Source organism: Octodon degus, unplaced genomic scaffold (assembly GCF_000260255.1).
Source record: "Octodon degus isolate 3935 unplaced genomic scaffold, OctDeg1.0 scaffold00068, whole genome shotgun sequence".
Taxonomy (NCBI): Eukaryota; Metazoa; Chordata; class Mammalia; order Rodentia; family Octodontidae; genus Octodon; species Octodon degus.
In genome coordinates, this window is record NW_004524644.1 from 922,990 (window position 1) to 936,080 (window position 13,091).

At 38.5% G+C, this 13,091-nt stretch overlaps 1 protein-coding gene across 2 annotated transcripts in view; it reads right to left on the reverse strand.

The window, feature by feature from the left end:
• Slc26a4 (solute carrier family 26 member 4) overlaps positions 1 to 13,091 on the reverse strand; it is a 47,900-nt gene that overhangs the window by 1,333 nt on the left and 33,476 nt on the right. For both annotated transcript variants that reach the window (XM_023719506.1, XM_004634982.2), the window contains 7 exons: positions 12,594 to 12,663; positions 11,220 to 11,312; positions 9,683 to 9,778; positions 8,192 to 8,422; positions 6,141 to 6,195; positions 5,014 to 5,159; positions 708 to 791 (listed from right to left, as the gene is read on the reverse strand). In XM_023719506.1, coding sequence (XP_023575274.1) covers positions 708 to 791; positions 5,014 to 5,159; positions 6,141 to 6,195; positions 8,192 to 8,422; positions 9,683 to 9,778; positions 11,220 to 11,312; positions 12,594 to 12,663 — 775 coding nt within the window. The remainder of the gene's footprint in view (positions 1 to 707; positions 792 to 5,013; positions 5,160 to 6,140; positions 6,196 to 8,191; positions 8,423 to 9,682; positions 9,779 to 11,219; positions 11,313 to 12,593; positions 12,664 to 13,091) is intronic.

Genomic DNA, 13,091 nt, shown 5'->3' on the forward strand with positions numbered 1-13,091 from the left:
TAAGATATCTTTCAACTTTTTTTTTTTTTTTTTTTTTACCTATTTTGGTTTTTTGAGGCAAGGTCTCAATCTGTCGTTCAGTCTGGCCTTGAACTCTCTATGTAGCCCAGGCTGGCCTCAAACTCTTGGTGATCCTCCTGAGGGCTAGGATTACAGGTGTGTGCCACCGGGCATAGCTCAACTGCAGAGTTAGGTGACCTTCACTTGTTCGCATTTTACTCAAGGATGAAGTTACAAAGTTGAATGAGATACTACAAGTCCAGATATGACAAGTTTCCTTGGAATAATGTGCTGACAGAATCGCCTTTAAAATACATAGAATTCAGCCCCAGGCAAGGGAAGATTTTTTTTTTTTAGGCCATTATCAGATAAAAAAAGATTACAAGGTAATTATAGTATATTCCTCATATACTATAATATTCCAGAAGTTTATGAAATTTGAGGCTAGAAATACTCCCTCTTTCCCTTTTCTCTTTCCTGCTGCTCTCAGTTGTTTCCACATGTTTGAGACAGAGGTCCCAGAAAACTTAATGCCTTCAAGGGAAAAATCCTATTTTTTCATGTTCCCTCCTATAAAACCATCCTTTCCATGTGTTTTGGAATTATTTTCTCTGAACAGTTCTTAATGATATATATTCTCTACCTGTATTACTCAATTTACTCAAGATTTAATCCATGTTTGCTTGAGGAGAAAATAATGATTATACCTCTTCCTGGACATCAAGTTCTTCCTGAGTCATCTTTTCTTCCATTAATTCAAGTGGATCTTTGCATTCTTGAATGAGGGTGATCTTGAGAAAGAGAACACATGATATTTATTAAAAATGTAATAGCATCAGTCCACCAGATACTTCACTAAATATGATTCAAAGCTTTGCTGGTGCTTCTGTAATCTGCAGACTTCAGAATCCTCTTTAGCTTTCATATTCTTTTATATTTCCCAACTTAAAATTTTCCGTGTATCAATTTTCACATACAAGTGTGAACCACCACAGTTCTCCATTGTCTAACCTCCTATTCCACTGTCTTCCTGACCTCTGAGATGTGTGCCTTTCGAGTGACCCCCTCTGCCTAACTGGTGGGGCAGTCAATAGCGCTTCTCTTTCAGTGGCTGAACTAAGAACACCTAGTTAGCATCAAGTATGTGGCAAATGCACAGCCAAGATTTGTGACTGAGTATGGTAAATCGTCTCAATTTGAATTGGATGGAGCTTAATTTTATTGGAGACGAAAACAATGACCATAGACCAAACTGGTTCAGGAAAGTTTAGTGCGTTAGGAGCATTATGTGATTTCATCTTCAAGACTGAGGAGACCAGCAATTAGGCCTTTGTCTCATGCATGAAAAAGGATATTTCCAAAGTAACTCCAAATATATACCAAAGTATACATTAGTGTACAAATGTACAGAAGTAGTAAATGATTTTAAGTGGTATTCTGCTCTTCTTTCTTGTCATGAATAACCCAATTCTCTTGGTTAGTGTGGAAATGAATAAAAGACTAAGTTCCTAAGAAAATGGTCATGAGGGTCCAGGGAGATGGCTTGGTAGAATAAGCACTTGCCTGGCAAGCACAAGGGTCTTAGTTCAATCCCCAGTTCTGCAAAAAAATGAAAAAAAGAAAAAAGAAAAAGAAAATAGTCATGACATGATGGGAAAGGTAGAGATAGGTGTTACCAGATATTGGGGTGGTTCTTATAATGGGAAAATAAGGATAGGGAAAGGATCTGATATGTCACTCTATCTCCAGTATTCTTAGTACACAAGGGACTCTTGCTATAAAAAAGGGAAAGTTCCACATGAGGGGCTGTCATTTGCAATAATTCAACCATAGAGAGGGCTTTGTGCTAGACCCTGAGGAAATACAGAAGTGGACGTTTCCTGAGCTCACAGGCCATCAGTGATGGTCAGCCCACTCTCCAGTGAGCCAGAAAGTATATGATGCCAGAATCCAGTTATACTCAGCATAACATATTGAGGAATGAAAACAAATCAAGCAAACAAAGTTCACCCTAGTCCCTCACAGTACCTCCCTGATTACAAACAAGATAGCGTCTAGCATGGTGGGTAGATTTTTGGCCAGTGGGTTTTGCCACATACTGGGCTAAGATTTTAGTTCAGAATGGTTGATAAAAAACAATAACTATTTTCATGTTGAGAAGGAACTTGTACACTGGTTTTCTATTATGTGTAATGTGGGATTTAGATATGTGACCTTGAATTGGATGGTAATTAGTTCTGTTTCTTTATTTGGCTTTGTTTTTACCTCTGGGCCAAAGAATTTCAAGTTGGATAGAAAAAGGCTAATGATTTTTCAAGGATGAACAGTTTACATGTAGCTGGTTTTATATTTGTGGTTTTATTACTTTTTTTCCCCCAGAAACATTAAGCAGAGCAACTTCTCCACTAACAGAAGCTGAAAAACATAATATTGTTTTCTATATTAGTTTTTCCTTTAGATATCGACTTTCTACAATAATGTTTACCCTAAGTTTATAAAAATGAGAAGTAACTTAACACATGTATATCACTAGACTTATTTTTTGTAGGTATTTCGTTTAATTCCCACAATTCACTGTGACAGGCAGCATGAAAAATAAGGTTCCATGCCTTCCAGGAGGCCTAGGCAATAAGTCTATTCAAAATGTTTACCTCTCTAGGAGATTTGATGGGAGAATTGACAAACCTAGAGAAATTTAGGGTCTATTATATTTTGAGAGAGAAAATTAACATTGGCTTTATTCATGGTTTTATTTTTTCCAAGACCACTTATGGCCTGATGTATCCTATTTAAACACATCTATCTATAATTCAGGGGTTTCCAGATGGCTGAAATTTCTGTTGAATCTATGTACACAAATCACAGAAGATGCTGTCTTCAAAAATGGCATTATAACAAAGCTACCACTATAAAAATAGCATGGGACTGGCTCCAAAACAGACACGTGAATCAGTGGAACAGAATAAAGGCTGCAGAAATAACCTGAAGCACATTCAACTATCTGATCATTGATTAAAGGGCCAAGGCATATGCTGGAGGAAAGATGCCTTTTTTTCTTTTTTTTTTTTGGCCAGCTCATCCCTGGTGAGGCTGGAGCAGCCTGTGCTGATTGACCGTGGTGATTGAACCACGGTCCCTGTGCTTTTGCCTAAGCTGGCCTAAACAGGAGCTCTAGACTGCTGAGCTATCTTTAGTAAATGCCCTTTTTAGTAAATGTTGCTAGGAAAACTGGCTATCAATATGCAGAAGATTGAATCTAAACTCATGTATTTCACCATGTACCAAACTAAAATCTAAATGGATCAAAGATCTGCTGGAAGGTAAAATAAGTAAAACACTTAAAGGCATAGGCATAGGAAAGGACTTTCTGAACAGAACCCCAGTTCTGCAAGAAATATCAATGAAAATCAACAAATGGAATCATACTGAATTAAAAAGCTTCTGCACATCAAAGAAAGCATCCAACAAATTGAAGAGACAACTTAGAAATAGAAAAAACTTTCTGCCAGATAGAAGACTAATATCTAGAATATATAAAGAACTAAAAAAAAATTAGGCTCCTCCAAAATAAAATACCAAATAAAATGTGGGGAATTGAAATAAATAAATATTTCTCAGAAGAAGGTATACAAATGATCAAAAATGCATGAAAAAGTGTTTAACAACTCTGGCCATCAGAGAAATGGAAATCAAAGCATCACTGAGATTCCATGTTGTTCCAGAAAGAAAGGCTATGATCAAGAAATCTAATTATAGCAAATATTGGTGAGGGTGTGGGGGGGAAGGAATCCTACACAGTTGGTGGAATGGAAACTAGTACAACCACTATGGAAATCAGTATAGACATTCTTCAAAAAATAAACACTAAAACTATAAATTCCATTTGACCCATCTATTCCCCTCCTAGGTATTTGCCAGAAAGAGTTAAAGACGTAATAGTACAGTGATACATGCATACTCATGTTTATAGATGCAGGATTCATAATAGCTAAATCCAGGAAGCACCCTATATATCATTAAATGATAGAAGAGGGGCTGGGGAGATGGCTCAGTGGGATAAGTGCTTCCCCATCAAACGCAAGGGCCTGAGTTCAATTCCCGGTTCCACCAAAAAAAAAAAAAAGAAAAAAAAAAAAAAGAAAGAAATGATAGACGAAAACTGTATACACAGTGCAGTATTAATGGAGTATATATAAACAGATAAACTTGAGTCATATGTAGGAAAATGGATGCACTTTGAGACCATAATGTTAACTGAAATAAACGCACAAACTTAATCTGATTCTCTTATGTGGCCTTTAACCTTGTTCTCTTATGTGAGAAACCCCAAAATATAATTGGTTATAAAGATAATTGAACAAATTGATTATAAAAGATGATCAGAAATAGGATATGGATCTTTTGCACATGGGAAGAGAAGCAAGAGATGGAAGAAGGGGAACTGGAAGGGAGGGAAAGGGGATGAAATAATTGAGTGTGTTAGATACATGTACCAACTCCACACAAAGAGTATTATGTGCTACAAATGTGCTAATTAAAAATAAAAATGAAAAAATTAAATGGCACTATAGCTAATGCCCATTTTTTTGCCCACACTATAGAACTACTGTATATTAGACACTGCCAGATATTTTCCTAAAGCCTCTGTCATTTAATCCTCATATCTTCTCAGCAAATTAAATGTTTTTACTCCCATTTTTTCAGTGAAAAATTGGAGGCTCCCCGAGGTTATGCATGTGGTCTTTTTTTATAATGTATTTAGTAGAGGGTCTCACTACACAGATCTGACTCATAGTGATCCTCCTGTTTTCAGCCTCCCAAGTCTGGGATTACAAGCATGTGCCATCCCGCCCAGTCTCAGTCTCTTTCTCAGCGTGCCCCGGGGGCAGGGCCTGCATGGCACGCGGTGCTGTATGTGGTCTTAAAAGCAAAACTAGATGCATGTAACTTCTGCCATATATAGAAAGCCTGATAGTCTAGAAAGTTACAGATGCAGTAAAGTTAAGTATTTACCATTTCTAAAATGGGATCTTGACCTTCTTGGGCTTTAACCTGGTTCTGTAGGTAAAGTATGGCATCATGAATAGTCAAAAATAATGTGTCCTTTCTATTGTTATCATCAAAGAAACCACACTTCTCCATCTGCTTGATAACATGATCTGCAAAACAGATAGATAATATTTAGCACAAAGAAAAATTATTTTTTAATAGCAAATCTATTACTAAGTTTTTGTAGATATCCTCCTCCCCACTTCCAAAATACGATCCTGCTGTAAACTGACTTTATTTTCCAGGAGTACATGGAATGGTTATCTCAGGAGTGCATGTAGGTGCGTTTGGTGTCTTTCCGGGTCCCTTTGCAGAGTGAGTGTACCCACCCCCCAGCTACTGTGAGCCTGGTGGCTACAGTTCAAAGTTGTGCACAGCTCTGGAGAATTTTCCTGCCCAGTGGATGCTGACTCACGCAGGGAGGCCACAGCCCCACACTTAGGCAGCCTGCATGCCTTGGCTGATGAAACTGCGGGTCCAAAGACAAAGCTCCTTGCTTAAGACAACATCACTCTCTGCTGCACTCCCTGCTTTGGGGCTTCTTGTGTAATCAGAAATCTAGGGCAACACTTCTGGAACAATGTCTTTAATCAGCCTCTCCTCACCCTGTCCTTCTTCCCAGTTCTTTAATCATTTGTGTAAGAATCCCCGTATCAGGCTGTGCTTCCAGAGAAGGCACTAGCACCCTCCTACTCACATACGCACCTGTACACAAGGACTCGCACCCTCCTCCATCTTCTTTCTGCGGATGTGAGTCTTCTCCAGCTCTGTTCTCCCCATAACAATCTCTCTTCCCCCTTGATCTTGCACCACTATCAGATTGCATATTTCCAAATGCAACCAACTATGTGGGACAAATTGGAAGTAACATCTTTCTGGGTTCAAAAGTCCTCTGTTATATTTTAATTGGTACAGTTTCTGTTTATAGTGATGAAAAGTTGTGGAAATAGATAATAAGTGTTACTAAAATTAATGCTGCTGAATTACTGATGCTTGAAAGTGACAAAAATGGCAAATGTTCTTATACATTATTTATCACAATACAAAACAAAGAGCTTAGGAGAAAGTCCTAGATAGATAAACATACTTACCTTGAAGTGATGCGAAATATACATTCACATCAATCCTTTGGAATTCTTTAACAATCTAAAAATAAAAAAAGTAAAACACATAACTTTGTGTGCCCATCATTCAGTCGGGTTCACTTGCTTGCTCAGGAGGAATGTCAACTTTTCATGTTAATCAAGACTGAGGAAAGTTCATTATTGGAAAAACCATAGAGGTTTTCAACTTATAATGATATATTTATTTTATTTTATTTTTTGGACCAGGGATCAAACTCAGGACCTTGCACTTGCCAGGCAGGTGCTTACATCGCTAAGCTACCTCCCCGCACAATGATATATTTAAAGATGAAAAAACCATACCTCCAGAGATGACAACAAGCTGTGCTCAATAGCACAAACCTCTAGAGATGCTCTATAAATATTTTTGGAGGGAAGAAGAGTACAGAAGCTTCCTAAGATAACCCTGCAGATTAGAGCAAAGAGTACAAATTCACATCTGGGTGGAAGACAGACAGCTGTGGATGTGACCACCACATTCAGAATGAAACCTGACCTAAACATTGAGGTCTCTATTTTAAATGTGTCACTGTCAGTATCCTGATTATAATTTTGTGCAATAGTTTTATAAGTTGTTATGATGGAAGAAACTGGGGCCAGAGTACATAGACTCTGTAGTATTTCTTACAACTAAATGTAATTCATTTTCATGATCATTAAAAGTTTAAGTTTAAAAGGAACACTAGACCTATGGATAATAATAAATGATTGTTGTTATAATATTGGAAAGTAGCTGTGGAAGCATAGAAAATGTTCTGGTATTAAATATGTTAAGACTCTCTGGGGGCCAGGGAGATGGCTCAGTGGAATAAGCGCTTCCCTGGCACGCGCAAGGGCCTGAGTTCAATCCCTGGTTCCACCAAAAAAAAAAAAAAAAAAGATGAATACTAATAATAAACATGATTAAAAAAAAAAGATTCTCTGTAAAAGTAATTTACTGAACATTTTGGCCATACAGTCTACAGTGGATGGGAACCAATCTCGAGAATAAAATGAACAACAAGGGACAAAAGTGTGTTTTCAGGTGAGTTAATAAGCAGATCTGCTAAGAGAACAGAGCCCTGTCTGCATATGCTCATGCTCTTGCCAAGGTGTAGATACCTACGTCTGCCATGATTTCCTACTCCTTCAAGACAGCCAGAAAGCCCCCAGTGAGGCTAAACCTCACATGTCTGTTTCATATTTTACAGCTGATTATTGGCACCTTAGCATACTTTTCTGCTAACCTTCACAATGCCTATCTGAAGCTTCACCTAAGCTTCATGCGTGAGATGATACCCTATTTAAAATCTGCTTTGAAGCCCTCAACACAGTTGTTATTTACAAGATTACCTGATGTTTGCCTTCCCCTGTAGACTGCTTGGTCTCATGAGGGTAGAAACTATGGCTACTTACTCATTAGGCTCTTATGCCTGCACAGTACTTAGCACATTTTAGACATTTAATGTCTATTTATTGAAGAAATAATGACACAGAGCTTGCCTACATGCTTTCTACCTCATGAATTTTTCCACCGTGAGTGCTCCTCAACTTCTACTTTGACTTCTAGCTGACTAACCTGCGGCCTGCTCTAATCTCTTAATCTCTGTCTTTCCTGGTCCTATCATGTTCTTGATGTTCCTTATCCTGTTTCTGTTCTCATAATAAATTGAATAAAAAACTTCACATAAAATGTTATCATTTTTCCTTTTCGTATTCCATTGACATTCTCAGAAAAATAAAATGCAATGTAATTTTTACTGAGAATATTTACATATTAGATACTCTTCTAAACTCCTTATATTTCTAAGCTTATTTAATCTTCATAATGCTTCTGTGAAGTAAATATCACCACTACATCTGTTACAAATGAAACTGAAGCACAGACAGATTGAGCACCTTGTTCCCAGTTGGACACCAGAGATGGAGCCAATCTGGCTGCACAGCGCACACATTATCATTTTGCAAAACTGGGAAGCCTGTATCATTTTACCACCACCATAGCTGCAGTTCTATAATTCAGAAAGCCAGAATCTTACCATGCGCAAAGACCTCACTCCAACGACATCCAGGAAAGATACAGCTCCACAGTCGAGCACGAGACTATGGATTGGCACTTTGGGGACATTCACTTTGACTGGAAGCTCAGAGTTCCAGTCTACTTGGAACTCAATTTCCTTGGTTGGGATATCAAGTTCTTTCGGATCTTCAATGTCTTCATCAGCTTCAAAAGCATTATTCAATGAGCCACCATCACTTATGATGCCATTCTAAAGAAAGGAAACACTGCCAACTTAATTGCCAGTGACTTGAAATGTCTTTTGGTCATCCATCTGCAATTATTTAAAAATCCTACACCAGTTATTCTTTGGTAAGCAAAAATACCAAGGGGATGAATACTCTTTTTTTTTAAGGAAATAGAAAATAGTTTAAAAAATTAAAAAATAAAAAACCATTAGAAACAATACACAACTTCATTAAATAAAACAAAAGTTGTTATATTGCTTAATGTTGTATTCAAATTAGTTGTTTAGATTACCAGATATAAGCATGCAAAATTGGTATAAAAAGTTATAAGAATTAAAAAGAAAAAAATTTAAGGTTTAGCAAAATGCCAATCTTCCTTTCAAAAGATCAGCAGAAATCAGCAGTACAATTATCCAAGCTATCCAATATATATACACAAATATATCTTTTTCCCTTCTTTCTTTTGTCCTTTTCCTCATCCTAGTTTTTCCTTCCCTCTGAACAGATTCTTTCCCTTTCACAGTATTTATTGTACCTTTCAGATCCTATTTTCTCTTTCAGGTTCTTACACTAACGGGACAAAGGAGCTGAAGGGAAAAGGTTGAATACTTAAGGAGTGAGAGTTTTAGTCAAACCTGGTGGAACATGCCTGTAATTCCAGCTACTCAAGAGGCTAAGGCAAGAGGATTACAACTTCTAGACCAGCTTTAGTGAGACCACCTCAAAGTAAAAGGAAGGGCTGGAGATGTCACTCAGTGACAGAGCACTTGCCTAGCATGAATGAGGCCTCAGATTTAATCCCCTCCACCGCACACACATGCGCACACAAATGGACTTTACTTTGGTCCAAACTTTGATGTTCTCTAGGAAGAAGTATAGGAGAATAGGGAACCAAGAAACTCAATTTTGTGGAAATTTGCCAACAGGTGTACTATTGGTAGGAGAATCTGAATAGAGGTTAATCGCTCTAAGAGTTTATGAACTTACTGCCTTCCATTGTAATTTCTGGTATATAATTTGTACTTAATTTGTTTCTTCCAATAAAAATATGGTTTAAAAATAATGCAGATGCTATTCATTGTGGGGGGAAATTCACACACTGTTTACAGGGAGCGATGCTGATTTCATTTTATCAGAAACCGCTCAGCCATTCTCAGACATACATATGTCTTCTGCCAGTACACATCTGGATACCAAAGGGGATAGATTTAATTTTAGACTGTGTCTGTTTTCATTAGAGAACGGAAAGAATTTAAGGACGTAGGAGAAAGATGATACCTCACCTTTGTTGCCTTTAACTGTCCTTTTTTGATGAGTTTCTGTATTCTCCTCAGTGCTTTCAGCCTCTTGTTATATACTCTGATGGCATCAAATCCAACCTTCGGAAATAGATGTCAAATTACCAAATGTCTGCTTCCTACTGTCTGCTAGTGCCAGTTGTTACCTGAACACTTGTTTCTCAGTACATAACATTCCTTAGGACACCTTGTCAGAAAAGAAAATTGTGAGGTCTGATCCGATGTGTAGACCTCTCTGCACTGCCAGAAACTCGGGAAAGACAACAGCATCAAAAGCATCAAGACAGTACAAGACAAAACAGCCCTAATCAACTCCTAGCTTTAAGTCTATTTTCTAGATTTCCTTGACATCTTGGAGTCCTTACGTTGTAAAATCTATAAACATTCCTCAGAACCAGTTTGCCCTGGAACTCCCTTAAGAAAACACTGACCCAAGTTCAGAGGGTCAGTGATGCTCAAGGTGAGCTCATCCTTCCAGCTTACAGCAGTGCTGTTCACTTGCTCCAAGCAGGGACCCCTCCTCGAAGACCTTGTCGCGCCTCTCGCTACCACTCCCACCCCCACCCTCAGCTCTCCAGGTCCCAAACTCCCGCTAAAGTGGACCACTCCTGCTGTATTTAAAAGTGTTAATTTAAAATAACCGCGCTAGGGCCAGGGAAATGGCTCAGTATCATAAGTGCCTGGCAAGCACAGGGTTCTGAGTTTCATCCCCGATACCAAAATAAATAGCCACAACAGACTTGGTACATATTGGGGGTGTGTGTGTGTCTGTGTGTACAACTGTTTTTCAAATAAAACTGTGAAGAGCGGCACTATTTTCCATCACAGGCCTTCTGTCCTCTTCTGTCCGCTTTGCAGGTTGTCCTTCGCACAGCGCCCTTCCCTGAGCGGTGGCCACAGTTCATGTAAGGACCGCTGACCGCCCTGGTCACCTGCTAGCCCCTGCAGCTGCGCCGCCCTAGGAACTCTGAGCGCTACACTCAGAAGTTAACACAGTATTGGAAGTTCAAGTCTACCTGGATGTGTAGCGTTTTATTCTTTTTTTAATGCATTTAGTACAGGGTCTACAGAGTCTCGCTACACAGATGGGACTCATAATGAGCTTCCTGTTTTTCAGCCTCCCAAGCGCTGGGATTACAGGCAGTGCCACCACGCCCAGTCTCATTCTCCATCTCAGCGCGCCCCCGGGGGGGGGGGGCACGGCAGGTGGGATCGAACCCTGCCCGTGTGCCTGCCTATGCAGGCGCTTTAATCCACAGAGGTGTCTGGCCGGCCCATATAGAATTTTAGACTGGCAGTTACCACTATCTAGATTTTAACCTGGGGTTAAAATCCCAAATAGATTACATATATTTTTTCCTATCCCCAAATTGTAAATCCTTTCAGGGAAAAGATGTTATAATTTAATTCTGTAAATTCCACACAAAAGAGAATACAGCATAGTGTCTTGTTCCCAGCTGAAGCCAATAAATAGACTGAAATCTCAAGTTAAAAACCAAATTTTCAGGGATAAAATACTTACTGTAGATTTGATACATTTTTTAAAACCATCAACATTGCCATAGAAAATTGGGCCAGAAAATCTAACAATCTTCACCCCTTGAAGTTCTTCAATCTGATATTTAAAAAGAAAAAGAAAAAAAGGAAGTTAGTTAATTCTAGACCTCAGATACTCAATGAAGTAGTTGTTTTACAAGGAGCTGGGTGACCATTGCTAGGAACTGGGCGGCAACACTCAACTTTCCTTAAATAGAGGGCTTAACACAGTTGTAAGCCTCTGAGTTGCCAAAACTCTTGGGTTTCCAAAACTCCACAGAAGGTCAAGTTAGGGCCTTAGCAATTTTCAACCCTTTGATTTCGTGGTAAAGAAAGCAAAGTTCAAAACAACGACAGGATTTGTCTCCAGTTCATACCTCTGCTCTACCTGATTTTGCTAAAGTTCTTTTGAGTAGCAAAAATAAAACAAGTAAATATCAGGAGGTTTGCAGGAACTGTCATCTGCTCATTTATACTCAGAGGCAGTGGCCATGCTGTGGTGGAACCCATGGGATCACAGACCTTTTGTGTCTTTGAGATCTCACCAAGAGGGAGCAGAGAGTTCAGGACTCTCAAACTCAGCCCAGAGTTCCCTGTATCGGGGCCAAAAGTTCAGCTACCATCATTTTAGGCTTTTTTAGCATGTGACTCAACATAACAAAAGATTCTGAAAATAAGTAACAGCTTGAATTCCAAGTTTGGTGTCCACTAATATTTCAATCTTAAGGCAAAATTAAACTAAAACTTATTAGGGTGTATACACACATACACATATTTTTAATATTTTCCCCTATGTTTGTGTTTTCCAAATTTACTTTCTCTGCCTTTTCATCTTTGTTTCCATAGTGATAACTAAATTTTATGTGCAGACAACACAAGTCCATCAGTGGGATGTTTAACTTTTTTTTCACTTCCTGCATCATATGTTATTTCTTCCAATTCTAAAGATAAAGCAAAATATCAAATAACTTCATGACAGAAAACTTGAAAATTTCTTGTTAGAACTGAATAAATAATGTCTTACGGTGATTTCGGGCAACTTCATAGAAGTTGCTAAGAATCATAGAAGGAAAAATATTGATTGAACACCTGGAAATAATTGTCTAGTTTTAAAATACTTCTTACAATGATTTTTTTATTAACATGACATCGAACTAGTGTTGACAAATTCATGAAATCAAAGTCTGTCAGAAGATGCACTGGCAGACAGCTTTTAGGACACTGTCAGCAGTGGACTATCATCAGGACTTCTTTCATGCTTGGCTACCTTCTGCCTACTACCTTAAAAGAGAAATATGTGGCCCCTAAAATTATAGGTGAACAAACCTTCTTTCTGAAAATATCTCACAAAGGTACTTACAGTTTTGTAATTCTTGATACTTTTGTAAATGTCTGTGCTAGGGATGTTTCCAAGGTCATTCCATGAAGGACTATAAAAAGAAAAATTGACATCAGAATTTTTTTTTTTTTTTGACTAAAAAGTGAAAAATAGCCAGGCACAATGGCACATGCCTCTAAATCACAGCCAGTTGGGAGGCTGAGACAGGAGGATCACAAGTTCCAAATCAGCCTGAGAAATTTACCTGTCACCAAAAGGATTGAGGAGTGCTGGGGGTATAGCTCTGGGGTTTGAGCCCCAGCACTGAGGCAGGAGGGAGAATTAAAAAGAAGTGGCTGCTAAACAGCCATCATTCTGCTGATTGGGGATCAGTCAGTGTAGCAGATGACATTTTCCTGCCAGTGACTCTGAAGTGAACAGCTGGTGTTTGTGTGAACTAGAGAAGGAGGAAGTGATTGTAACTATGTTCTCATGGCTGAGAGAAATAATGAGCACCATACTTTCACGTGCAAAACAATT